This window comes from Hyperolius riggenbachi, chromosome 7, assembly GCF_040937935.1.
Source record: "Hyperolius riggenbachi isolate aHypRig1 chromosome 7, aHypRig1.pri, whole genome shotgun sequence".
Taxonomy (NCBI): Eukaryota; Metazoa; Chordata; class Amphibia; order Anura; family Hyperoliidae; genus Hyperolius; species Hyperolius riggenbachi.
Window position 1 is genome coordinate 95,230,585 of NC_090652.1, and position 27,673 is coordinate 95,258,257.

A 27,673-nucleotide genomic window follows, 5' to 3' on the forward strand; every position below is an offset into this window, starting at 1 on the left:
TCTGCTGCTCTCCCCGCCTCCTGCAGAACTCCGGTCCCGCCTGCATCCCTTCCCTCCCTGCTGATTGGAGGGAAGGGACGGGGGCAGGGACCGGAGCTATGCAGGAGGCGGGGGAGTAGCTGAGACTGACACTACAGATGTAAACACAGCCTCACAGCACGGCTGTGATTTATGAGGGATTGCAGAGTGCAGGGGGACCTTAGGGGGGTTTGGGATAGCAACAGAGGCTGGGCTGTATAGGCAGATCCAGCCTCTGTATGCAGATAACATTCTTTAAACACACCTCGGGTTCTCTTTAAGGACCAGATCTGCCATCTCTGGCAGATGCTGCTGGTCTCATTGGTGGAGACTGCTTCAAGGACCTACAGATTAAGGACAATTCGACATTATTGCACATCTGTAATATTTCTGGAGACAAAAGTGCTTAACCGCTATGGAATTCTTGGTCTCTTCATAGCTATCATCTCACAAACCAGGTAGATAAGTGTAAAAAAAGATGCATTATTTTACATTACAACCAGGTACCAAACATGAGCTTGGCAGATGCTACTACTTATATCCCAAGAGCAAGCCACATGACAATAGCCTTTCACGATGCTGACGAGAAGTATAGGCTGTGGGTTAGACGTCAGATCCGATCTGTCATAGAAAGCTGTACAAATGCTGGCCATTTTACGTTGAATATATCTTGTTCTCATGAATTCCTATTCATGTCCTCGGTTGCTCAGCAACTGTTTTTGTACTGGAATGCCTCATCTTGCCCGTTCAGTGCTTTAATCAGCAGGGAGACTCCACGTAATCGTTGTCTGGTCCTCTGCGGAAACGAGCAGTCAAGGTCCGGCTGATGACGATAACGCGGGGTGCCATACAATCCTCCCGCCGGTGGAGTATATTCCATATAAGGATAGCAGCTGCCAAAGTCGCCAGCAGGCAAGCACCGATGTCTAGGTAGCAGGACCAGGACAGGTTAGTGTGAGGGCCAATCCGGTAGAAGGTCACCAGCCCTATGACCAGAACAAAGCCTGAAAAAGAATATGAAGTAAATGACTTGGGATTTATGTAACTTTCACATTGTAAGTCTATCATTTATTTCATTCATGTTTTAGTGCATTGGATACAAACCTGTGTTGAACATAATGTATATAAACAGTTACTTTACATGTAGTTTTAGTTACGTCAGCTCACTCTGTGGGTGGATTTGGAAAGGAAAAAGGAACAAAAGTGAAGCAATTGATTAAACTAACTAACTTCAGGTTACAGCTGTTCAATGAAAACAAGGATTCTGATAGGTTGTTCTGGGCAAATGCATAATTCTGATCAGTCATTTTATGTTGATATAGGTTGTTCTGGGCAAATGCATAATTCTGATCAAACAGTCATTTTATGTTGGTAAAGGATGCCCCTGATGTCCAGAGCTTGACCATATTTTTGCATTATTCTGATCCTCCAGGGTGGATTTTCCCAGGCATTGCTTTACCCCACCACAGGAGTATTACTCCTCCCACCTTCTTTTTTCATAGAAATGGATAGTGATAACCATGTCTAGGAGAACTCACAGAGAAGCATGTGATCAGTTTCGTCAAGTGATAGATATGCAAGTCTCTCAGCTGATCAAACACATGCTTCTCAATGACATGACCTTCACTAGAAATGAACATGCAAGTGTTTTCCCAGACTTCCTCTTGCTTTTAAGTCTTCACGATGGACTAGAGAGGCCCCACCCATCACAGAAATGAACCAATAGCAAGTTTTTGGGAAATATCATGGGCCAAATGGCAGGAATGTATTTTGAAATTAGAGTTCCCCTGACTTCAGAATTACCAGCCACTCTGTAGGAGAATGAATAGTACTAGCTTTAGGCCTCTTTTCCACAAACAGCTGAACCGCTGGTTTGTCGAGCAGTTCAGCTGCCCGGCTGCTGGCCACAAGCACCATTCAGTGGCAATTACGTTCAGCTGAATGGCTGCATTCGGTTATATCTGCTGCAAAAAAATTCTCATGTCGCATCTAAGCATGGTGATGCAACTACATGGCGATCCACCTGTCTACCACCTGTGCCAAGCGCTAGAAAATGCCTGGCTGGTGGACGGGAGCAGCTGACAGATGGCAACTTTATTGCCTTCAGCTGCTCATGAAAAAGACGCCTTGCTATACAGAGTATAGACAACAGTTTATCTTCAAGTCAGTAAAATTCACAAGTACCGGTATATGTCAGTCAGTGAACTTTTTCACTCCCTGCATTCTGTCACCTGCTCATTACAGATCTCCTTATCTCACTGTAAGCTGTCAGCGTTCCTCAAGGCTCAGTCTTTGGTCCTCTACTTCACTGTCTTTACACTTCATCACCTTGGAAGAGCATTTACTCCTGAAGCCTGTTATATCAGCCTAAAACTGATGTTATTCCTGTGCAGATAACACCATACTATATCTGCCTACCTCTAAATTGCCTCCCTCTAGCCTGAAAAAAGTGCTTAGGTGCTGGTCTGCCATTTCATAAAAGATGTGTGACAGGTATCTAATTACTATCTGGATAAAATATCTCAGGGGTGCATGGTCAAGCTTGCCAGTCAAATTATATTGGAAACAGTGGAGAGAGGTGGAGGTTGTGGTTTGGATGGGAAACTGTAGGGAGTCTAACAGTCAATAGGTGTATACAGTTGCATCTCCTGTATACAGGGAAGGGGGTTGCGGATGATTATGGAGAAGTTAAATTCTGTAAAATGTAATAATGGCTCCAATAGGGCCCTGGCATACAGCCTGTGCATGTAAAGCAGCCTGAATAAGGTTATACAGCAGACAGTTTATGAATGATTTCTTATCAGGACTCCAGCTTTGGCAGAACAGCAGAGATCACCAGCACTGTTCTCCTGTCAGTTGGCCGCAGTTCCTCTCCCTGTTTTTATTGGGAAGGAAGTTCTCTGTGTTGTTGTTTTGTCTCCCCCTGGCACACAGCAGTATGCACACTCCCTGAACTATATTTAGCCTGCCCTTAGCTTCCTCTTTTTTTTTCATGCTGCAGTCTGCTCTGAACGCTGGGCTGAGGGACAGAGACTGTAGGGCGCCAGGATGTCCCTATACAGGAGGAGGAAATGCCTGTTACTACCTGTTATGCAAACTGGGCCTTGAAAGCTTGGGACATGAAAAACTGATAGGGGGGTGCAGGACAGCAAAACTGTTGCGGAAGCAGCTTAAAGGGGTAGACCCGGTGCAAACTGTACTGAGATAATGGAAAGTATTTTGATTAATGATTACATAAAGTAGTGGGCCAGCAATCCAACACTGCAGGTGTTCATGAATTTCAGAAAAGCCATTTACAGTGAATCATTCATCAGATTTTTGGTATTTTTATTATTTTAATTTCATTTTTCTTTCGTGCAAGCAGGGCTTGTTCAGTAAAACAGTGCAAGGTAATTGGTGCAGAGGACAGAACTAGAGGCATAACTACATACCATGGTACCCAAAATCAGATCTTTTTGGGGCCTCTGTCCCTATGTATCCTATGTAATAGTTGCCTATAGCATAGGTGGTACTCCCTTCTTCATAGATACAAGAAGTACAGAGCCAGCAGGAAAGCTGTGCTAGGCTCCATGTCACCTGATTATGCTGTTGGAGATTACACTACCTGTCTTGCAGGATTTCCTAGCCAATGATGTCACTTCCTGCAGGACAGTCTCTCCATACCTTCGCATTATAGTGTTTATCTATGGGATGGCTTAGCCCAGGGATGTTAAACTCCAGTCCTTGGGCCTCATTTTGCCTCGGACAGTAATAACATTTGGCCTGCTAGAGTAAATGTGAGTTTCTTTTGCAGCTGGCTCTTCGTCCCACTTTCTCTTTGTAGGACAAAATATGCTGCTTCATTACATAGTTACATAGTTATTGGGGTTGAAAAAAAGACCTACATCCATTGAGTTCAACAGGATGCGCCTTGTGTATCTCCGTAATGAATTACTGAATACATTGGTAACCCCCTAAACACAAGCAGTAATTCCCGATGGCTAAATTATAATGTTAAGATTTGCCTTTAAAGTGAACCCGAGGTGAAAATAAACTGATGAGATAAACAACTGTATTTATCCTCCTACTCCTAAAAAATGTATCCCATTGTCTTATTTTATATTTAAACATTTACAAAGTAGATTGAATGTTTTGTGGTCTCTGCTCAGTGGCAGCCTATTAACCAGAGTCTGAAACATCCCTAAATCACTGTTTTTATTTCACAATAGTGTTAGGCATGATTGCCCTACCTGAAAAGCTGCATCCCTGTGGCTGCAGTCTCAATCAATCCCCCCAAAATCCTCTGGCGAAGGTTAGGGGATTGCTTCCTGTAGAGGCAGAGCTTTGAGCAGTAGCTCTGCCTCTAATCAGTCAATCTGCGCGGATCTCCGCCTCTTCCCGCCCCTCTGTCTTCTTTCACTGAGAAGGGTGGGGAGAGTCGGCGATCATCGCAGATTGATTGGACTGGAGGCAGAGCTACAGCCCAAAGCTTTGCCTCCCTCGGGTAGCAAAATCCACGACCTGGAAAGTCGTGGATTTTTGTCCTGTGGTTTTGGGGGGATTCATTGAGATTTCAGCCGCTGGGATGCGGCGTTTCAGAGGGGGCAATAATGCTTAACGGTTGTGAAGTAAAAACAGTGATTTAGGGAGACTTCAGAGTCTCTTTAAGTGTCCCTAAATGAAAATACATGAACTATTGACCTTTTTTATATCCTCCTGCTCTCAGAAGTTGTATTCTGCCAGGAAAACGTGTATGGCTGTAATTACCTTATCAGTGATGTTTACTAAATTCCCGAAAAGGTACCAACAAAACAGAAGCTGTCTCTTCCATACCAAAAAAAACCAAAACATCTTTCAGGCAGCAAAATAAGACAAGTAAAACAGCCTGGTTGTTAATGTTTTGCACTGTACATACACATGTTTATCTCATGTCACATGTTGCCTTGGGTACACTTTAAGCAGAGGCTCCATAGCTGGCTGTCAGCCTGCATATAGAGTGAAATCTTGGTTTGCAAGCTTAATTTGTTCCGGAAGACTACTTGTAATCAAAAGCACTCTTATATCAAAACAAATTTCCCCATAAGGATTGATGAAAACTCAGTTGATTTGTTCTACAATCAAAAAACAGTTATAGAATAATATTTAATACAAAGTACTGTACTGTGTAAAGTAAAAAAGAATTTCACTATAACTAACTAACAGAATCCTTTCTATCTGTTGGCTCACCCCAACCTTTTTTTGTGCGACTTTAACACGGAACTTATCCAGTGACCGTTGCTTTTGCCTACTCTTGAGGATTTTACTGTAAAATGTGACATTGTAAAGTCCCTACATTTGGCTCAGTTGTGATGACGTGAATCATGTATATGTTGTTTGCTTGTATATCAAGACGTTGCTTGCTTATCAAATCGCAATTTCATAAAAAAGTTTGTTTGTCTTGCAAAGTGCATATAGGCCTGGTTCACATACATTGGGAAATAAAGCCAAATGGATCAGGTAAAATGGAACCAGTCTCCGATTCACCGGATCCATAAGGCTTAGTTCACACTGGCAAACGGATCTAATCACCGTTACCACTCCAATTGCTCCAGCAGCTGGGCGGCTTAGGGAGGGTGCAGCAGCCGGGCAGGTGAGGGAGGGTGCAGCAGCCGGGCAGGTGAGGGAGGGTGCAGCAGCCGGGCAGGTGAGGGAGGGTGCAGCAGCCGGGCGGGTGAGGGAGGGTGCAGCAGCCGGGCGTGTGAGAGAGGGTATAAATACAAAAATACGAGGGTAAATAGGAGGAGGAGTGCACTCCAATTGAAACACAATTTCATATAAAAAAATATAAATTTTATTCAAATATTGCAACATAAAATTTTTTCTACATTCCAGTCTAAAAGGGTGTACACCCGGGGGGAGGGTAGCCGGCCCTATCCTATCTGCCACTCAATCATCCAAACCACCATACATACAGGGATAGTGTTCAAATTGCGTGCAAAGCCAATACAGAGATGCCCACAAAACTATGCGGGTGATGGTGTTGATTCCTTCAATAATGGCATTCGGACAAGCAATGAAAGTTCCATAATGTATGAACAAGGAGAGAGTAGTCCATCCGCTTTAAGCCACACATGAAAAGCACAGTCTGCAGACCTCAAACAGCAAGTAGTAAGCCAGCGAAGCATAAGCAAACAGCCAGCAGCGGAGCAGTACATAGAGCCCACGTTAATCAAATATACTCTACCCGTTCCATGCAGTTTCGGGGTGTCTAGAGTGATAACATGATGGCTCCCAGTTCGCTGTGCAGCTCACTTAAGGTCCAGTAATTTGCTGTAATCCACCTCAGAGGGAAGAAACTGGTCAACTTAGATGCTGTGGCTGGAATCGTCCAAGTCCAGAAAGGAGCTGCATACTGTTCCAGCAAGGGTGTCCAGATAGTGCGGCTAGGCGGAATGGAGTATGGCAGAGGGCGGGCACACTCCACGAGGGTTACACCGGCACGCCGTGTGGACCTGACATGTTTCGCCGGTTCACTTCCGGCTTTTTCAAGGGGGCGTGTCAACCAGCAGGATACACGCAATCACGCACACACTGTCTATTAGAGCTGATCAGCGGCCAATCCGGGCACGGCCGCCCACACACGCAGCCCGTCAGCAGGACACGGATAGTGTCTACAGACAAAGGAGGAGCATGGGGGCGGAGGTGTCCGGCGGCCATTACACCGAAGACCAAAACCAACAGGATTCAAGCTATTTAGGTGGAACAGTGGCTAATAAAAAGAGAAAATAAAGAAAAATATACATAATAAGTGGCAGCCACAGATCTGAAAACTGGGTCCCATATAGGAAACTATCCATATAGATTACGCAAAATTTGATATGTCAATAGCCACAAGGTGTGTGGTGCAACCACAACACAAGGCCGGATCATGCCCACATCTGCCAGGCCAGGGGCACACGCACTGCTGACGCACCGCCAAAAAGTAGATGGCGCATCAGTACACACACAGGACGCCAGGGAAAGGGAGAAACCGTCAATCACAGCGGCAAAAAGGAGGAATAGCTCTGAGAGTCATTTAACCCTGGGGTGGTGGTGGCACTTAGTTCAAAGATCCAACGTGCTTCACGCTGGAGGACCAATCTATCAAAGTTACCCCCCCCCCGAATGTTGGTATGTATACGATCCAAGCCTATGACCCTCAGGTCATGGTACTTTCCCCCATGCACCGTCTTAAAGTGTCGAGCTACCGGAGATAGAACTACTGGATCCTTACTTTTTATTTTAGATATATGTTCATTAATTCGTCTCCTGAGTTCCCTCTTGGTCTTCCCCACGTAAAAAGCTCCGCAGGGACAGACCAAGAGGTACACCACTAAAGTAGTATCACAGTTAACAAAATGAGGAAGCGTCCAGGTTCTACCATCCGGCAGGTCGACAACTCTCCCTACCTGCATAAAACGACAGGTTGTACAGCCACCACACCTGTAGGTCCCCGTCACCCTACAGTGTCTGGTGGTGTCTCCTGATCCAGTAAAGTGGCTGTTAACTAGAAGGTCTCTTAGGGAGGGTGCCCTCCTAAAAGAGACTTTAGGGAACTCTGGAACCAAAGAACTTAATTTGGGGTCATTGCGTAAAATATACCAGTGACGTTTCAGGACGTCCATGATCAAACCACTTTGGACACAGTATCTCGTGCAAAAGCGTATCTCGTTCTGTGCACGCGTGGAGTTCTGTTGTACTCCTATTAGAGCCTCGCGATCAGCAAGAGCTGCGCGTTGATAAGCGCGTCTCAGATGGACATCACGGTATCCCCTATCCCGGAACCTCTTGCGTAAGTCATTAGCCTCTTTCTCGAAGGAAGCTGCCTCAGAGCAGTTCCTTCGCACCCTCAGATACTGCCCGGTAGGAACACCTCTGACAGTATGTGAAGGGTGGAAGCTATCCGCTCTCAACAGAGAGTTAGTGGAAGTTTCTTTCCTATATAGGGTGGTGGTCACATGGCCCTCACCATCCAAGGATATCTTTAAGTCCAGAAAGGGGATAGCCCTGTCGTCCACCTGGAACGTAAAACGCAAATTGCGTCCGTTATCATTTAGCTGATGCACGAATTTTGTGAGCAACTCCTGCCCACCTGTCCAAAATAGTAAGATATCGTCGATGTACCTGTGCCATGCCAAAATGTGGCACAGGTACATCGACAGGGACTCATCCGAGAAAATCTCTCTCTCCCACTCCCCCAGGTACAGGTTTGCGTAGGACGGGGCACAGGTAGTCCCCATCGCCGCGCCCTGCACCTGGAGGTAGTGGACCCCCTCAAATACAAAGATATTGTTATTTAAAAGGAATTCAAGCAAAGATAGCAAAAACCCATTGTGTGCTGCATGCATAATGCTTAGTTCGCTCAGAAAGGTGCCCACTGCCTGGATACCTAAATCATGAGGGATGCTGGAATAGAGGGCCTCCACATCGAGAGCCACCAAAGATGTACCGGCTGGGACCTGTAATCCATTAACCACCCTGGCGTTCTGATAAGATCGCCAGGGCGGCTGCGGGAGGGTTTTTTTTAAATAAAAAAAAAACTATTTCATGCAGCCAACTGAAAGTTGGCTGCATGAAAGCCCACTAGAGGGCGCTCCGGAGGCGATCTTCCGATCGCCCCCGGCGCCCAGAATAAACAAGGAAGGCCACAATGAGCGGCCTTCCTTGTTTTGCTTACATCGTCGCCATAGCGACGAGCGGAGTGACGTCATCGACGTCAGCCGACGTCCTGACGTCAGCCGCCTCCGATCCAGCCCTTAGCGCTGGCCGGAACTTTTTGTTCCGGCTACGCTGGGCTCAGGCGGCTGGGGGGACCCTCTTTCGCCGCTGCTCGCGGCGGATCGCCGCAGAGCGGCGGCGATCAGGCAGCACACGCGGCTGGCAAAGTGCCGGCTGCGTGTGCTGCTTTTTATTTCATCAAAATCGGCCCAGCAGGGCCTGAGCGGCAGCCTCTGGCGGTGTTGGACGAGCTGAGCTCGTCCAGACCGCTCAGCAGGTTAAGGATCTGTAACAAGTGCAGGGTATCTCTAAAATACGACGGCAGAGACTGCACATGGGGTTGAAGAAATTTGTCCAAGTAGATGCTCGGCCTTTCCGTCAGGGAACCCCTGCCAGATACAATCGGGCGGCCTGGGGGGTTAACCATGCGTTTGTGCACCTTAGGTAGGGCATAGAATGTGGGTGTAATAGGGTTAATTACTTTCAAAAATTGACTCGTATCATCACTAATCGCATTTCGACGAACAGCATCATCGATAATGATGGACAGGTCTGCCTGACATCTGGCAGCCCTCGACATGGAGACCCTACTGTAGCACTGTTGGTTGTCTAATATCTCCATACACATACATTTGTAGTCCATGTTAGTCATAATGACTACATTTCCCCCTTTATCAGAGGGTTTGATCACCCAGTCTTTCTGTTCTTTTAGTGCACTCAATGCCTGTTGTTCCAGCTCATTCAGATTGGAATCTAAAGGATTCTCAATCCTTATGCGTGATAAATCATCCTCCACTACCTTCATGAATGTCTTCAAGCTTGAATTCAATGTAAAAGGGGGGAATTTAGTGGATCTATTCCTAAGTCCCACGTCACCAAGTTGTGGCTGAAACATTGGGGGGGGGGCACAAACTGGGCCCTCTGATTCGACCATATCGGGTATATCAAGATTATCCGGATTGGCCTCCAAATCTTCTAATATATTCTAAGGGCCCTCAAGGCGTCCTCTGTCCAGAACTCACGCGGGGATAGCCACTCCTGCCTTTTCGGTTTATCACTGAACAATGATTGCAGAAGAATTCTTCTACCGAAGATCTGAAGATCGGTGATGGCTTCAAAGTGTGAGAGAGGGTGCAGCAGCCGGTTGGGTGGGAGAGGTTGCAACAGTAGGGCAGGTGAGGGAAGGAGCAGCAGCCGGGCAGGTGAGGGAGGGTGCAGCAGCCGGGCGGGTGAGGGAGGGTGGAGCAGCCAGGTGGGTGAGGGAGGGTGCAGCAGCCGGGTGGGAGAGGTTGCAACAGTAGGGCAGGTGAGGGAAGGAGCAGCAGCCGGGCAGGTGAGGGAGGGTGCAGCAGCCGGGCAGGTGAGGGAGGGTGCAGCAGCCGGGCGGGTGAGGGAGGGTGCAGCAGCCGGGCGGGTAAGGGAGGGTGGAGCAGCCGGGCGGGTGAGTTAGGGTGGAGCAGCCGGGCAGGTGAGTTAGGGTGGAGCAGCCGGGCAGGTGAGTTAGGGTGGAGCAGCCGGGCAGGTGAGGGAGGGTTGAGCAGCCGGGCAGGTGAGGGAGGGTGCAGCAGCCGGGTGGGTGGGAGAGGTTGCAACAGTAGGGCAGGTGAGGGAGGGTGCAGCAGCCGGGCAGGTTAGGGAGGGTGCAGCAGCCGGGCGGGTGAGGGAGGGTGCAGCAGCCGGGCGGGTGAGGGAGGGTGCAGCAGCCGGGTGGGTGGGAGAAGTTGCAACAGTAGGGCAGGTGAGAGAGGGTGCAGCAGCCGGACAGGTAAAGGAAGGGTGCAGCAGCAGTAGGGCGGGTGAGGGAGGGTGCAGCAGCCGGGCAGGTGAGGGAGGGTGCAGCAGCCGGGCAGGTGAGAGAGGGTGCAGCAGCCGGTTTGGTGAGGGAGGGTGGAGCAGCCGGGTAGGTGAGGGAGGGTGGAGCAGCCGGGTAGGTGAGGGAGGGTGGAGCAGCCGCGTAGGTGAGGGAGGGTGGAGCAGCCGGGCAGGTGAGGGAGGGTGGAGCAGCCGGGCAGGTGAGGGAGGGTGCAGCAGCCGGGCGGGTGAGTTAGGGTGGAGCATCCGGGCAGGTGAGTTAGGGTGGAGCAGCCGGGCAGGTGAGTTAGGGTGGAGCAGCCGGGCAGGTGAGTTAGGGTGGAGCAGCCGGGCAGGTGAGGGAGGGTTGAGCAGCCGGGCAGGTGAGGGAGGGTGCAGCAGCCGGGTGGGTGGGAGAGGTTGCAACAGTAGGGCAGGTGAGGGAGGGTGCAGCAGCCGGGCAGGTTAGGGAGGGTGCAGCAGCCGGGCGGGTGAGGGAGGGTGCAGCAGCCGGGCGGGTGAGGGAGGGTGCAGCAGCCGGGTGGGTGGGAGAAGTTGCAACAGTAGGGCAGGTGAGAGAGGGTGCAGCAGCCGGACAGGTAAAGGAAGGGTGCAGCAGCAGTAGGGCGGGTGAGGGAGGGTGCAGCAGCCGGGCAGGTGAGGGAGGGTGCAGCAGCCGGGCAGGTGAGAGAGGGTGCAGCAGCCGGTTTGGTGAGGGAGGGTGGAGCAGCCGGGTAGGTGAGGGAGGGTGGAGCAGCCGGGTAGGTGAGGGAGGGTGGAGCAGCCGCGTAGGTGAGGGAGGGTGGAGCAGCCGGGCAGGTGAGGGAGGGTGGAGCAGCCGGGCAGGTGAGGGAGGGTGCAGCAGCCAGGCGGGTGGGAGAGGTTGCAGCAGTAGGGCGGGTGAGGGAGGGTGCAGCAGCCGGGCAGGTGAGAGAGGGTGCAGCAGCCAGTCAGGTGAGGGAGGGTGGAGCAGCCGGGTAGGTGAGGGAGGGTGGAGCAGCCGGGCAGGTGAGGGAGGGTGCAGCAGCCGGGTGGGTGGGAGAGGGTGCAGCAGTAGGGCGGGTGAGGGAGGGTGCAGCAGCCGGGCAGGTGAGGGAGGGTGCAGCAGCCGGGCAGGTGAGGGAGGGTGCAGCAGTCGGGCAGGTGAAGGAGGGTGCAGCAGTAGGGCGGGTGAGGGAGGGTTAAAACTTACCCAGGCTTCTGTCTTTAATTGCTGCCGGGCGGTAGGGAGGGTTTCTTCCAGGCTTCCATCTTGCATTACAGATCGTGTCATGTGACTACCACGATTCCTCCTTCCAGGCTGAAGGAGGGAGTGCAGTCATGTGACGCGACAAAGGATGCAATTGATGGTGGAAGCCTGGGTAAGTTTTTTAACCCTGCCTCACCTGCCTGGCTGCTGCACCCTCCCTCACACGCCCAGCTGCTCAGTACACTAGACACGGCTTGCGTCCCCACATACCCCCCAGACTCCCATCTCCAGTGGATTTTGCCCCTTAACGGTTTGTTTCTTCACTAGTGTTCATCTTCCACTTCAGGTCCGTTGGGCTTAGTGGTCCGGAAAATTGCTGCAGGGAGGAATATTGCGGTGCGTTCAGCGGATCGTGTGGAACGGGTCCGTTTTAATGGATGTTAAAGTTTTCATAGGTTAACATTGGAACCGTTCGCATCCGTTCCGTTTGTACAGTATCTGTTCCGATCCGCGAGCGGACTGCTTCTTTTTAACGCAGGTGTGAACTGGGCCTGACCTAGATACTTGCAATCAAAGGTTTTACTGTACCTGTCCATGTTTAGTGCACTTTGTAAGACCTTTACCAGTGGGACAGCACAAGCCTTTTGCAGCAGATACTTCCAGACCTGTGAGATTGTAGGCTTTTTGAAGCCCTTTTCAATACTTGGCCAGGAGCCCAGGTAATGCCTCCTGCATCACAAACTACCATTGCTTTAAGTTACAATCTTCTCAGGGAAGATCAGTCTGTGCCTTCCACCTAGCAAACCGAACAGAAGGATGATGCATGCCATGAACTCAGTGTTGTTGTTTTGTCCCCCGCTCATCAGAGCTTTGCCATGGAACCCCTGCACTACACAGTATGCACTACTTTGTTCACCGGCCAAGTCACCATAGTACAAAAAAAAAACGTCCTGTCATGTTAGACATTTTCACCAATTTGTTAGTAACTAAACTAGACTTAATAACTTAATAAAATCAAAAGTATAAGATTTTTGACTTACTTGCAAGCTGAAACACTGCAGCAATGGCTTCTTCCCACCACTGGGAGTCCTGAGTAATAATAGGCAGCTGCACTAGTCCCATGAGGAAGATGAGCTGTCCAGCAGTAAGAGCAACTGTGGCAATCAGGTTACAGGCCCGCATCATGTCAAACTGCACTGTGGAGAGAGAGAAGGTAATAAGTCACTATGCCCATGTGTAATAAACGCTGTCTTTTTAGATTGTGCCATGGGTACATCCATGCGCCTCTAAAACTGTAACAGGAATGGTAATTAGGCTATGTAGCTATCAGTTAGGGTTAGTACGTATTATGTAAGGAGTCCTTTGGGAAGACTCCCTAACACTGTAGGATGGCCTCATAAGCGCACCCTCAGTGGCTGCAGCTCTTCCGTGCTTTGAGTCCGACAGGAGAAAAGCGCTATACAAATATTAGGATTATTATTGTGTGCTATGAGCCAAATTAGAGAAGCAAACACTTGCCTCCTAAGAGTAGTTTTTTGTTTTTTTTAAATATATTAATCCAGTCCTTATTTGTTGAAATACAACCCCACTTTGACTTGTGTAAAATATGCAGATGTAAAACTATAGCAGAAGTTGAATTGTTATGTTAATCTAACATGTTAAGGGGATCTACAGTTTCCACATATATGGTGAAAATGAGTATCCTGCTCACCCTGTAGCAGAACAAAGCATTTCAAAAGTAATACTTGTTTTAAAGTTAAAAAGTTTTAGAGCGGGATTGTCACCATTAAAATCACATTTCAACAAAAACTGGTCTGAGTGTATTAAGTGATAAAGATGCTAATCCTGCATTCAAAACTTTTTCTGCTTTTATGGTTTGGAGTTATCCTATACCTTAGGAGCACTGACCCTTTTAGTGCCATTGCCAAACAGTTACATGCTGAGGATTCTTTTTCTCTATAATATATTCCTCCTCTTCCCTTTATTTCCCTGCCTATCTGCCTATGTGAAACATGATCCTCTGCTCACTTGTGTTTACAAGCAAGGCTGAGGTGACTCAGCAATTGGAGGAGAAAATAAAAAAAAGTTAAAGGGATACTGTAGGGGGGGTGGGGGAAAATGAGTTGAACTCACCCGGGGCTTCTAATGGTCCCCCGCAGACATCCTGTGCCCGCGCAGCCGCTCACCGATGCTTCGGCCCCGCCTCCGGCTCACTTCTGGAATTTCAGACTTTAAAGTCTGAAAACCACTGCGCCTGCATTGCCGTGTCCTCGCTCCCGCTGATGTCACCAGGAGCGTACTGCGCAGGCCCAGTATGGTCTGTGCCTGCGCAGTACGCTTTTGGTGACATCAGCGGGAGCGAGGACACGGCAGCGCAGGCGCAGTGGTTTTCCAGAAGTGAACTGGAGGCGGGGCCGGAGAATCGGTGAGTGGCTGCACGGGCACAGGATGTCTGCGGGGGACCATTAGAAGCCCCGGGTGAGTTCAACTCATTTTTCCCCGACCCCCCTACAGTATTCCTTTAAGGGAAGAAATGACATCAGTATATAGCTTCAATCGAGGCTAAAGACATAGTTCCCACCAGGGACAGAATTCTCGTCATTTACTATATAAAATTCACTGAAATCAAAACGTGGACAGTACAATACATATGGTATGTAAGTAGATGAAGTATTTATCTACTTCTATGTGTTTTTTCCCCTGGCATAGTATGGCTAATTCTCCTGCTTTAATGACAGACAGACTTGAGAGCCCACAGTGCCACCCACAGAATTGAGTTCAATCCTGACAGGTAACAAGGTGAAACTCAAAAAAATAGAATATCATGCAAAATTCATTTATTTAAGTAATTCAACTTAAAAAGTGAAACTAATATATGAAATGGACTCATTACAAGCAAAGCGAGATATTTCAAGCCTTAATTTGTTTTCATTTTGATGATTATGGCTGACAGCTTATAAGAACCACAAAATCAAAATCTCGGACAATTAGAATATTGTGAAAATTATTCTAGGCTCAAAGTGTCAGACTCTAATCAGCTAATTAATCCAAAACAGCTGCAAAGGGTTCCTATTTCATATACCGTATTAGTTTCACCTTTTAAATTTAATTACTGATATAAATGATCTTTTGTACGATATTCAAATTTTTTGAGTTCACCTGTAGTACATTTGCTTTTGGCTTTACTTCCTGTTTCCCTGGATCTTGGTCACATGATTATGCCTATAGGAAGCTGCCAACCTGGATGTGTGCTGGGTGAGAAAGTTCTTTATGCTGAATACAATAAATACTACAGTGAATAAAATATATTAAAATTATTGCTCTCTACCCGCCCCCCCTCCCAAAAAAATAAAAAAAAAATATTACACAGTTAGGAGAATGTACCTGTTTGAACCTGCAGTCCCTTATTTCCAAAGCAGAGAAAAGGGAAGTACCGTAGTTTTTTCAGCAATTGCAATTTTGGGAATGATTTTGGAGCAATTGCAATTTTTGGAGCGATTTGGGTTTTTAGAGCGGTTTTGGAGCATTTTAGTTTTTCAGGTAGAATTGATCTCAAGTAACACAGCTTAGTTCTATGTAGGATTGATACTGTGCACAGGCATTCTTATCTCCTCGTGTCACTTCAGGGGTACCCTTTGACTCTCCCTCTTTCAGGAAATTGGAAAGTGAAATCAAAAGGGTGGCCACACGCCATACAATTTTATTTTTACATTTCTTTTTAATTCAAAGACTACAATCATTTTTTCTGATTGATTGTGATACATTGGTCAGAATTTTGAAATGTTACAGACGTGCTCAATTTTTTCCCCCAATTATGGATACAAAAATGATTGAAACCTCTGAAAAAATTGCTTGGGTCTATGAATCAAGAATTTAACAGTCTATCCTTCGGCATTCCATTTTTTTATAAATTGATCAGAAACTCCACCACTCCCGATCTTCTTTTATGGTAAATAAAAGTTAAAGAAAACCTGTACTGAAAAAAGTTCCCCTGGTGGGTACTCACCTCAGTAGGGGGAAGCCTCTGGACCCTATCCAGACTTCCCCTGTCCTCCTGTGTCCTGCGGCGGTCTCGCTGCAGCCCCCGGAACGCACAGGCGACAAATCCGACAGCCTGTGCAATATTTACCTTTTCGGGCTCCAGCGGGGGCTCTTCTGACAGAGATAGGTGAAAACAGCCGATCTCCGTCGGGTCCGCTCTACTGCGCAGGTGCAAGAGACTTGCGCCTGCGCAGTAGAGCGGCCCGACGGAGATCGGCTATTTTCGCCTATCTCTGTGGGAAGAGCGGATACTGCGCCTGCGCTGGAGCCAAAAGGTAAATATTTACACCGCCGCCGCTCCGGGAGCATTCTCTCCGCCGCCGTGGGACCGAGGAGGAAGGGGGAAGCTTCAATAGGATCCAGAGGCTTCCCCCACCCGAGGTGAGTACCCCCCAGGGGAGTTTTTTCATTACAGATTTTCTTTAAGTGGGAAATTCACAAACCAATAAAAAAAAAAAAAAAGCTTTTAATTTTTTTCTTTACAACCAATTGTTCAATTGGGATCATTTTATTGGATCGTGTGTGACCACATTAACCTTCCTGGCGGTAGGGGTAAGCCGCGCAGGAGGATTTCTCAGGCCCTGCTGGGCCGATTTGCACTTTGCTAGCTGCGTGTGCATATACCGATCGCTGCCGATTTGCCGCTACCCACCGCACCGCAACCCACCCCCCCCCCCCCCCCTAGACCCCTTGAGCAGCCTGGCCTGTCAGCGCCAGGCAGCGCTGAGGGGTGGATCGGGGCTCCCAATGATGTCACGACGTCATCCAGCCCGTTGTCATGGCGATGGGGGAAGCCCTCCAGGAAATCCCGTTCTTTGAACGGGATTTCCTGATCGCAAATCGCTGGAGGCGATCGAAGCGGGTGGGGGGATGCCGCTACATGATTTAATAAAAAAATAAAAAAAACACTGCTGCGCTGCCCCCTGGCAGTTTTTAATAGACCGCCAGGAGGGTTAGGGCAGTTATCATAATGTGGTATTGCACAAGTTTCGCAGTTCAAGGCTGTCGCTTCATCACAGGCTATTTGGAAAAATATACCAAGTTCCATCAGATGCTATATCCTATTCATACAAAACTAAATGCTTCTCAGAAATTAAGAGAGTTTGTGTAATCTATCTGCAGGAAGCACCAAATGGGGGTCTGTACGCTTGAGATGTCCCCATTGTGTGGCTACAGACGTTTGCTCATAGTACACCCCACAATACCTCTGTCTAACCAGCTGGTGTTTCCATGGTGACAGGTTAGTAGCAGGCTTGGTGTGGTTTGCCTACTTAGAAGGAAATTTGCAATAATTCACCTTTTAAGTGAACATCTGTGGTCACCCTCAATGCACCACTACTGATTATGCAAATTATCTCTTTATGCCCCTGTAGCCAAGCTAGCATCCAGAACTGCTAGTGTATATCAAGCCTATCCCATACAGCCATATCAATCTCTACCATGTACTGAGGAGGACCAAAGTCCGAAGCAGGCTGTCTACATGTGGGGTTGATGTGGCTGTGCAAAATGTAAATCTATAGGCTTGCTATACACCAGCGGTTCTGGATGCTTGCCTGGCTACAGGGGTATAAATAGATAATTTGCATATTCAGTAGTGCTGCACTGTGGGTAACCACACATGTTCACTTAAAGTTGAATTCTTGCAAGTTTCCTTCTGTGTTAAGAAGGCGATTCACACCAAGCATTGCTTTTTAGTAGGAGGGTTTTTCAGTCTCTTTTAGCCCCCTATACATTCATAGTGGTTTGGGTCACCCTGAGCTTCTTGGTTACTCTGTTAGTAGCATGAATATACAAAAGTAGAGACAGAGGTACTGTAGTGACAAACCTATCTAAATGGGGCAATTGTTTTCTCTAGAGGCACATTTTAAAGCAAACCTTACATCAGAATCATCTGATGGGTAAACCTGCAGTTATTGCATGACCTGCCGAGCAGCCAACAGAGATGGTCATTACGATGGCAATAATTCTGGCTTGCGTGTAAATTTGATACACGTAGGAACTGGACCACTCAAAAATAGGAAGTGCAGTTAATTGGTACAGTTCCAAGCTGCATGCAACTTGCTTTAAACTGATAACAATCCATTGAGCATGCCTAGCACTAGCAGTAATAGGATGGGGGCTGCATCTTTATCTCGCAAAGCAGAAGCTCTTTGGGTCTCACAAATGATGTGATGGGACAGAAACCTTGCTTCAGATAAACCATGCTTTCCTTTAAAGTAAGGCTTGGCTCATACATAAAATGGTGTCCTGTCAGTTTTTTACAGTTGACATCAATGTTGTATGTGTTTCTAAGGCTATGTTCAATCTGTACATGTCCAGTCCAATCCTGTCAGTTTTATATCCGTGTTCTATGTGTTTCTGTAAATGGTACATTTCCGGGCCAGTCAGGTAAAACTGGTAGAAAATGGACAGGACTGGACCAGAAATGTACAGATTTACGTGTGAACCAAGCTTTAACCTGTAAGGAAAAATGTCTCCCCTGGAGCTACTCCTCTCTGCTTCCCCCGTCACCTTCAGAAAACCCGTTCCATCGCTGGGACCCTTGAACAGCATGCGCATCGCACAGGTACAGTAGTCGATTGGGCTCCGATGGAAATAGCCGGGCCCGATCGCGTCCAATCTCTACTGCTTTGGCGCAGTAGAGCGGACTGGATCGGACTTGACTATTCTGGAGCTAACAGAAAGCAGCTACTCCACCTGTGTAAGACGGAAACTGTTTGTGGTCCCAGTGGTGGAAGCATTTAGTTCACCTGCGTGAGCAAGGGCTTGTCGGTGGACTTTGGGGGTTGGGGGGAAGTAGCACTGGATTGGGGGTGCTAAGGAGAATGAGGGATGCCTCATTATTATCCAGAGACCTCCCCCTCCCAATGTAACTTCCCCCAAGGGCACTTTTTTCACCACGTGTACTCATGGGCAGGATTATGATACTTTTGCTTTTTGGGTGAGAGGGGGATTGTGTGTGTTTGTTTCAACATACTTTATTAATTTCTTGTTCCTCTTACTCTAATGGATGCCACAAAGGTCTGTGGAAACAATTGCCCATTTCCACTGCATGTGTTTTTGCCCATGCAGATATGCATTAGAACGCATGGTACATAAAATAATGAGTTTCCACGTGTGAAGAAACGTGCAGACATTTTCCATATGCAATTGGGTTTCGAGTGCAATTCTTGTTGAATGTATTTAACTGTAAAACACATGTATGCATTTTTTGCATACCTTTTCCTAACAAATATCCAGAGATGGGTTTTGCCCTATGTAGAATTGCATAATAGGGAAGAAAACGGAACATATGTAAAAATGTATGGAAATGTATGTACACCTAGCATGTGCTTTGCCATTTTGTAGTGAAAATGGGCACTAAACGGTAACTCTAACCCTTTCCAATGTCAAATAAAACAAGAAAATACTATTAGGGTTAAGTTGGGCCTTACTTTGTACTCAGGCCTGGATTTACCTCACAGGAACCTATAGGCACAGATGTTCTGGCAACTTAGACTTCCCCCTCCAAGCACCTACAAACCCCCACCAAACTGCACCACAAGTGTGCTGGCTGTCCCAGCTGTCACTTCTCCCTTACCCATCATAGGTAGCTACAAGTGCCCTTATTATGAGTTAGCCAGAAGTACCCTCAGTATTAAGATAGATAGCGGTGCCCCCAAGTATTAGGTAGCTAGAGGAACCTCAGTATGAAGTAGCTATAGATGCACCTGGCTGAATGGAGATCTCGTCAGTGGAATGCTGAGAGCAGGGTAAGTAACATTTACACTCTCAACAGGACAATGTAGGGAAGGAGGGAGGCACTCAGGGAGGAGAGTGAGCCGCCTTTCCATCATCAGGCGCCTGTAGGCATGTGCCTACAGTGCCTTTTGGTAAATCCGGCCCTTCTTCCTTCTTGTACTGAGGACAATCCTGTAGATGTCACCATGACAAGAACACACTGCCAATTATATGGTGATTTCAGCAGTTCTTAGAGGGATTTTTGCTACTTGCTGTAGTTGTTGGAATTGTCAGCAGCATCTTTAATTTTTGAAGATTTTCTGTGGGTTTCTGCCTAAATCCCAGTAATTCTATAGATATTATCCAGTAATGCAGAGAATGTTCCCGGGTTACCATACACACACAGCCTTGGCTGGGAGTCGTTGGCCCGTGCACAGCGCACTATCCTGTAACACTCTTTACAAAGCTGCATACTGTTTTACACACTGCTTTGTACATGTGGTATTTGACCTTTGGGGGAGCAGTGGAGGGGGAAGGAAAGTGGATGATGAATGTTTTATTACTAGTGACCTAATGCATGCTGTGCATTTTCTCTGTAACTGTTTCCCTTCTGATGAGAACCCGCAGGACTCTACAGCTTCCTTTACTAACTGCTTCTAGGATGGCCAGGAAGGGGTTACTGCCTTAAACCAAGCTGGATAGGGAATAGGCCTCACATCTCCTGAGTATTTGATGAAGTAAAACTCTCGTTTATACAGCTGCAATCCAAGACTTCTTAGGAAAATTCCTGCAGCATTTTTTCAGTGAATATATTTAGTTTGGGATAATTACGCTGGTCTGGATGTTCAAGTTTTATTTTATGACTTGGTACAAAGCCAACCAGATAAGGGTATTGGTGCCGGCCAATCAGATAACAGTATTCATCACTTTAGCGATGAGCTGAGATTTATTGAACTCAATAGTTCTATTCATTTTTTGTGTTAAATAGTGGTGTAGCTGAGGTGCTATGGGCAGGTTTTTGATTGGTCCCCCTGAAGCACTCAAATAATGACTATGGATCAGAGAAACTTGCCAAGGACAGCACAGCTGCAGTGCCAGACAGGTGTATGCAGGGGAGGGGTTATGTTAATGATTACCACTATTTAAAGCACATATAGAGATGATCATTACCAACAATGCACCAATAAAGAGCTAATACAGTGATCAAAAATTGGACCCTGTTGAGCCCCTCTAGTCCAGGGCCAACCTCTACATCCCCATTGCTAAGGGACTGGTGTTAAAGTGTACCTAAAGGGAAAAAAGTGCTCCAAATGGATATCCCAGAGGCTTCCCCTGTCCTCCTCACCTTCACAGAACCGGTGCTGGAATGCCTCTGCTTAGCACGGAGCCAATTGGGCTCAGCTTTTTTTGCCAAGCATGAGCGACTCTGTGCTACTGGGCAGGCACAGTGCGGCTGCGCTCATTCATGGATGGGAGCACGGCTGCAGACTTTCAGAGGGTCGCAGTGCTGGATCAGTGGTCGGGAGGAGAACGTGGGAAGCCTCTGGAGCACCGAGGTAAGTATCTCACTTTAGCTTTTCTTATAATTACAGGTTTACTTTAAAGTCTCAGAAGAAATGTTTGCATTGCTTATAGCAACCAGTCTGCTTCTCGTCATTGCTATATTTTTTTTTTCAAATTGTTCTTGGATGACAACTGTTAGCTCAGTGGCGTAACTACAGGGGTGCCGCCCCTTCAACCTCAAGGAGGGCCCAGAAATGTAAGGCAACCCCAACTACTACTTCACTCCAATATAGCGGTCCATTCTTCAGATTCGTTGTTTTTGTGGCTACACTTGTTATACGTGTGAAGATTATGATGTCCACACTTGTTTTATAGTCCTTGCAAGGTGGGCCCCCAGGCTTTGAGGATCACCAGGGCTACGCAAGGGAAAATGTGTGCACATTGGGGGGCCCCATTTCATCTATAAGTTTATGGCCACCTTAAATGTTCCCCAACCAGAGAGTAGCTCTCACTGCTGAGCACAGAGGGAATCCATCCATCTCTTCCCCTGCCGCTTAGAAGTTGTCTTTGTGACTAGGAGCTATCAGTGTGAAGGTGTGCCAAACTGTAGTGCTGGCCACAGAGTCATCGCTCACTGGCGCAGGGTCAGGTGATATATACTCACAGGGAGAGTACATATGCTGCTTAGAAATAGTCTTTGTGGCTAGGAGCGATATAAGTGTAAACTCTGAGGCAATAATTCTGGCTTGAGTACCTAATGAGTCACTGACCCGAAGCAATCATCAAGCAGTCAGAACTTTCCTCTACATGCTGGTTCAGCATCCAGTTCAGCAACACCTTCATTCAGTAATACCAATATTAGCATAACATAGCTTCTACCTTTAAGCACAGATGTAGCAACAGTAGTTTCCATGTCTGAGCTTATAGCTTCACTTAAGGGGAAAGGTGGCCATACACCTATAGATGACCATCAGATAGATCCCTCTCTGATTGAATTTTGTGTATAGATGGATCTGTTGGCTGCCCACACACTGCACACAGATTTTCAATAGATTTCAGCATGAAAATTTTCTGTGGAGCCACCACTGCCTGATAGGCCACGCAGGTCTCCCCAACCCCCCAATGTGTGCCCCCCTTGCAGCAGAGCTCTCGCCTATCCCGCTGGCGCTAGTCCTCCCATGTCCAGTGGTTCACTTCATACCGCAGGTTGTTTTCTCCCTGTGTGGGAGAATCTCTTCCTGTCATGTGACAGAAGCTGAAGTTCAAACACTAGAGGCCCGGCATGTATGCTGGTGACGTGTATCCTGCCAGACCTCTAGTGTTTGAACGTCTGCTTGTGTCACATGACAGAAAGAGAAGACCACACAGGGAGAAGGAGACCTGCAGCATGAAGTAAACCACTGGACACTGGAGGACACGCACCAGTGGGAAAGTTGAGAGTACTAAACACTGCAACGCCAAATCAAATGCAGTTAGTATTGCGCTGTTGCTGATTGAGCAAAATTTTCTCTCCTGCGCGACCGACCAACTGGATGGATTGATTTTGGATGGAAATCAATCAGGCAATGTTTACCGTACTTTAGCGATTTGTAGCAGATTTAATCACAGTGATCGAATCTGCTGTACACTGACGGGTAAAATCGTCTAATGTATGGCCAGCATAAATGTAGTTTTGGATACATGTATGTTCTCTTACCATGTGGAGACAAATCGAGCACATTTTTTAAACGTAATCTTTCTCCTTTTCTTTTTGTACTGCTGATGTTTGAGCTGTGCTGGATCATCAGATATCCTTCTATTTCTATAGAAACAGAACTCTCTAAAGTATAGTTTTATTAAAAAAAACAAAAAAAAACACATTGTGCCCATTTCAAAGTGGATGTTCCATAGAGCATTGGCTGGCTGGCAGAGATGGGCACAGCGCCTTCATGTGGACGCCAGGAATGTATGCATTTATACAATACATTACAATCCCTCTTCTCCTTCTCCCTTCAGCATTCAGCAGATGTTGTGCAGTATTCCAGATGTGTTAGGTGTGTAAATCTAGACCATCAATGAACATTACTTGTTATCTAATGCAGTGGTTCCCAACCTTTTCCGGCCCGGGGAACACTTTCTGACCATATTTTTCTCCGGGGAACGGCGGGGGGCGCGCGGGTGTTTGCGCGACCTAGTGGACAGTGCCGTGTGTAGCAGGCTATGGGGGGGGGGGGGGGGCTGGGGTGCGGCTGCATAGCTAGCATAGTTGCCCCAGTATAGGGAGTTTAGTTGCCCTAGTATGGTTAGTATAGTTACCCCAGTATAGCTAGTATAGTCCCAGTATGGATAGGTAGTGCCCCAGTATAGGTAGGTAGTGCCCGGTATAGCTACTATAGTGCCCAGATAGCTAGTATAGTGCCCAGATAGCTAGTATGGTGCCCAGTATAGCTAGTATAGTGCCCAGCATAGCTAGCATAGTGCCCAGTATAGGTAGGTAGTGCCCCAGTATAGCTAGTATAGTTGCCCCCAGTGTAGCTAGTTTAGTTGCCCCCAGTGTAGCTAGTTTAGTTGCCCCCAGTATAGCTAGTTTAATTGCCCCCAGTATAGCTAGTTTAGTTGCCCCCAGTGTAGCTAGTTTAGTTGCCCCCAGTGTAGCTAGTTTAGTTGCCCCCAGTATAGATGCCCAGGAGGGGGGGAAGCAGCGCTAGAAGAAGGGGCAGTGGAGGCAGCGGTGGGGAGGGGGGAAATATCCCCCCCCTCCCTCACCTGGGACCCCTCCTTCTGCCTCTCTCCCCCTCCATTTATCGGTGGCAAGTGCGGGGCGGCTCGGCGGCGGGGAGACATGCGCAGACTTACCACTTCTGCGTTCCAAGCGCCGGCAGCGTCATGTCGTCAGATCTCCACCTTCAATGCCGCCCACTGTGCTTCCTGATTAGCGGAAGCACAGTGGGCGGCATTGAAGGCGGAGATCTGACGACATGACGCTGCCGGCGCTTGGAACGCGGAAGTGGTGAGTAATTCTCCGCGTGCCTCCCCGCCGCCGACCCCGCACTTGCCACCCATAAATGGAGGGGGAGAGAGGCAGAAGGAGGGGTCCCAGGTGAGGGAGGGGGGGGATATTTCCCCCCTCCCCACCGCTGCCTCCACTGCCCCTCCTTCTAGCGCTGCTTTCCCCCTCCTGCGTTCTACATACAGTAGGAACGCACGGCACACCGGGCAACATGCCGCGGCACACTAGTGTGCCGCGGCACAGCGGTTGGGAAACGCTGATCTAATGCACCAAGACTTCTCTAGGGCATCACTCCTTTTCTGGAATTCCCTGCCTAATCCTGTTAGGTCTCTCTCACCCATGTTCAAGCAGGTCCTGAGAAATGCCTTGTACTTGGCCACCTACTTATCTTCTACTGTGTCTTTATTCTATCTAGCAGGGCTTACAGAATGATGATACATACACTACACAATATAGACATATGACTATGGTAGGGATTAGATTGTGAGCCCCTCTGAGTGACAGTTAGTGACAAGTCAATTTACTCTGTACAGTGCTGCGGAAGTCGGCGCTATATAAATACTAAATAATAATGACTTCTGCTGCCCAAAACAGTATAGTTCTTCATAGTTCTTCATTTAGGATGGTGTTTGTTCATAGTCTGCACCTGTGTAGTGACAGTTCATGTATTGTATGAATTCTGTATACTACCCCATCTCTTGTCCCCCCCCCCCCCCCCATTCCTTTAGATTGTAAGCTCACAAGGGCAGTGCTGCCTCACCTTTTTGTGTCTTGGAATTTGTTACACATTTATCCATATTAATTTTGTCACTGCAATTACCAATTCTGTATTTTGTTCCAATTCTGTATTTTTTACCAACTCTGTATTTTGCATATTGGTGTATATCATTGACTGTATTATTTTGTACCCCATGTTTGTTTCTTACTTTATGCAGCACCATGGAATATGTTCCCTTTTATAAATCCATAATAATGTATGTTTAGCTCTACCAAATGGCATGTACTGTCCTAAAGAGAGGGGAGAGTGGGAAGAGAGCATCAAGGTGTCCCTAGATAAAGCGTTGGCCAAAAATATCTGGCTCAGCCAGTGGCTTGTTGCCCGCATTCATTTGATTGCAGAAGAGAAGGGATGTTTGTAGAATTGTTATGCCTGAATCTAACATTACTACACGGAGTTGTTTTTGCCATAGGCAAAGTTTTACCCCAAAGCACCCAATATAAGCATATTGTAGGGACTCCATAGGGATGCTGCACATCCTAAAGAGACCTAACTTGACCTGGTCTTATTGACAACTGGCCGCTATCGGGAAGAAAAAACTTTGCAAACCTCTCCATGATCGTATTGGACTATAGAGAGCCGTGCTGAATGGATGGTGAATTATGTTTACAGGTAGCGGTCCCATGATTTATTTATTTTTTTAAGAATAAATCCATTGCAGCCTGGATAAAAACTACCTGCAGCTGTGTGTACATGCAAATGTTATAGTCTAAATGCCAATTCTCTTAACTTCTCAGTAGCCCTTGCCATGGTTCTGTATGACTTGGGTAGCAAAATTTGACTGTCCTTAGCAGACAGTTTTTAATAAACTTTGATCTTCTTTGTTAGATAACTAATGTTTTGCAGCATTCAAGTATCTAAATAAGGCACCACTGAGGCATTGGCGGTGTGTGGTGGACTCTGGAATACTAGCTGGCCATCTTAGAACTGTGTAACACAGTGCTGTAATTAGTTCACTTACAGAGGAATTGTATTTCAGGGTTTCTATTGGGCCTGTGAAACACTTCAGACATTTGCTTTAGTGCCATATAGAGACTGTAGACTAGACTATGTGTAATTGCTACAGTTGAGTGTTGACCAGTAAAAGTGTTCTCCAGACACGCTTGCTTTCCAGAAACCGAGGTGTGTATCTGGCACAGTAGACCTGTTAAAAGCCTGCATAGAAAATTTCAGCAAATTAGTTGGTTCCATCTCCCCTCTTTCCAGCATTAGGTTTGTCCTAAGAAACGTTATCTACTTTTAGCATTGATTTTAAGGCTACAGGTGACATTGTAATAGTTACTGGTAATATTTATTTGGAAGCTGTTTGAGTTGTTTATGCAGAAGTAACAGGAAACGTGGGAAAGCTAAACTCCTGATGGTTAATCTTTGCGATGAGACCGGAGTTTACTCACATTTAAGTAAAAGTAGAGTTAAGTAACTGAATAGATTACAAAGCCAGCCTTTACAAGGGTTGCAGATCTTTGTTACACCCCAATAAGCTGTGTGTTTTAACATCTCTTTAATATACAGGAACAAAGTCTGAAGAAGGCTTATTAGCCGGAAGCTTATTTTTTGTTTTCCCCTAAGTTAGCCAATAAATGCTATTAACCTAATTCAAAACTTCTTGCGTTTACTGATGGCTAACATGGTACAACACTCTACTGCTCCTATTACTCCATGATAAGAGACCTGAGCCATGTCACTAGATTGCACTTGCAGTCTATTCAGTAAGCCAATAAAAGGTATCAATTCACGCTACATCTTGTACTTCTTGCCAGTGAGCTGGAACTCTACTGCTGTACTTACACTTGACTGTGTTCCGGGATTCTTGCAAGCCAGATGGTTCTGATCCCCAGCCAACAGACTGGCATACTCTTTCATCACCCTGTCCAGACCGGGTGTTCACCCCTCTTCCAGCCAAGCACATCTTCCAAAGTCCAACGGTGCGCTTGCGTCCTTCCTCCATTGTTTGGTACACCCAGTTCGGAGTGAAGGCAGCCACATTGTTCAGAATAAGGATACCAGTGCCACTGCCACAGCCACGGCCACGAGTTTATGCATGCCCATAGCCTGTGGCCACCAAAGTCTTCTTAAATGGGACCAGTGCTGCTGCACGGTGCAGGATCAGGAGCAGCTAGAGGACATCTCCACTCATTTTGAGAGGTGAGAGTCCCCCAGGAATGGCACAGCCAGCCAAGCTGGCTTAGAAGTCCCATTAAAGGGAGTTGAGAAGATGACAGTCCAGTAATCCTCTGTCTTTGCTTTATCCACACTCCTGCAATGCAACCTCCACCTCCTCCAGTCCAAGATGCACCAGCATTCCCGTCTGGACCCCAGGCACTGTGGAAATCGGACTCTCTTCTTCCCACGCCCCAAGAAGACAGATGTGATCCAGATGTGGCTTCTTTCTACCCACAGACAAGCCAAGGGAGTGTATGTTCAAGTCACTGAAGGAACAGAGGTGCAGCAGCTTCTAACTGTAGAACAATGCAGAACATGACCAGGGAGAATGGAAACTGAAGAAGCAGAAAGCCCTGACTTCTCTCTGCAGCTGCTGGAGGATGAAAGCGGAGAGCTCCTGATAGCGTGTGTGATGGACGTGAGTCACAGGGAGAGAAAGGCAGAGAGGGGAGGCAGCAGCTGATAGGAAGTTTTTGTTTTACGGATATATATATTTTTGGCATGGGATTCTGTTAATTTGTTTCCTAACTGTCTCTCTCGGAGAGGAGGAAATGGTTGTTTTTGTGTCGCTCCGTTTCCCACCCCCCCTTTCCTCTGTTTCCCAGCTCACCCCTCCTCATTGGAGAGCAATGCTCTGGCTCTGCTTGTGTGTAGATAGAAGTTCTCCAAAGTAAGGATGCATTTCCTGCAACAGTAGTTTCCCCTTCCATAGCCCCATCTTCCCTCCCCCCAACTCTCAACCATAATTCATCCTTTCAGGCATAAA

At 47.3% G+C, this 27,673-nt stretch overlaps 2 protein-coding genes across 5 annotated transcripts in view; one reads left to right on the top strand and one right to left on the bottom strand.

Annotated features, from left to right (window-relative positions):
- The window catches only part of IFT140 (intraflagellar transport 140), a 162,616-nt gene that overhangs the window by 95,493 nt on the left and 39,450 nt on the right, over positions 1–27,673 (top strand). The window lies entirely within an intron of this gene.
- On the bottom strand, positions 266–27,481 carry TMEM204 (transmembrane protein 204). The gene is given in 4 exon segments (XM_068244386.1): positions 266–1,022; positions 12,754–12,909; positions 26,533–26,745; positions 26,748–27,481. Coding segments are annotated over 4 exon segments (660 nt in total). The 5' UTR covers positions 26,794–27,481; the 3' UTR covers positions 266–777.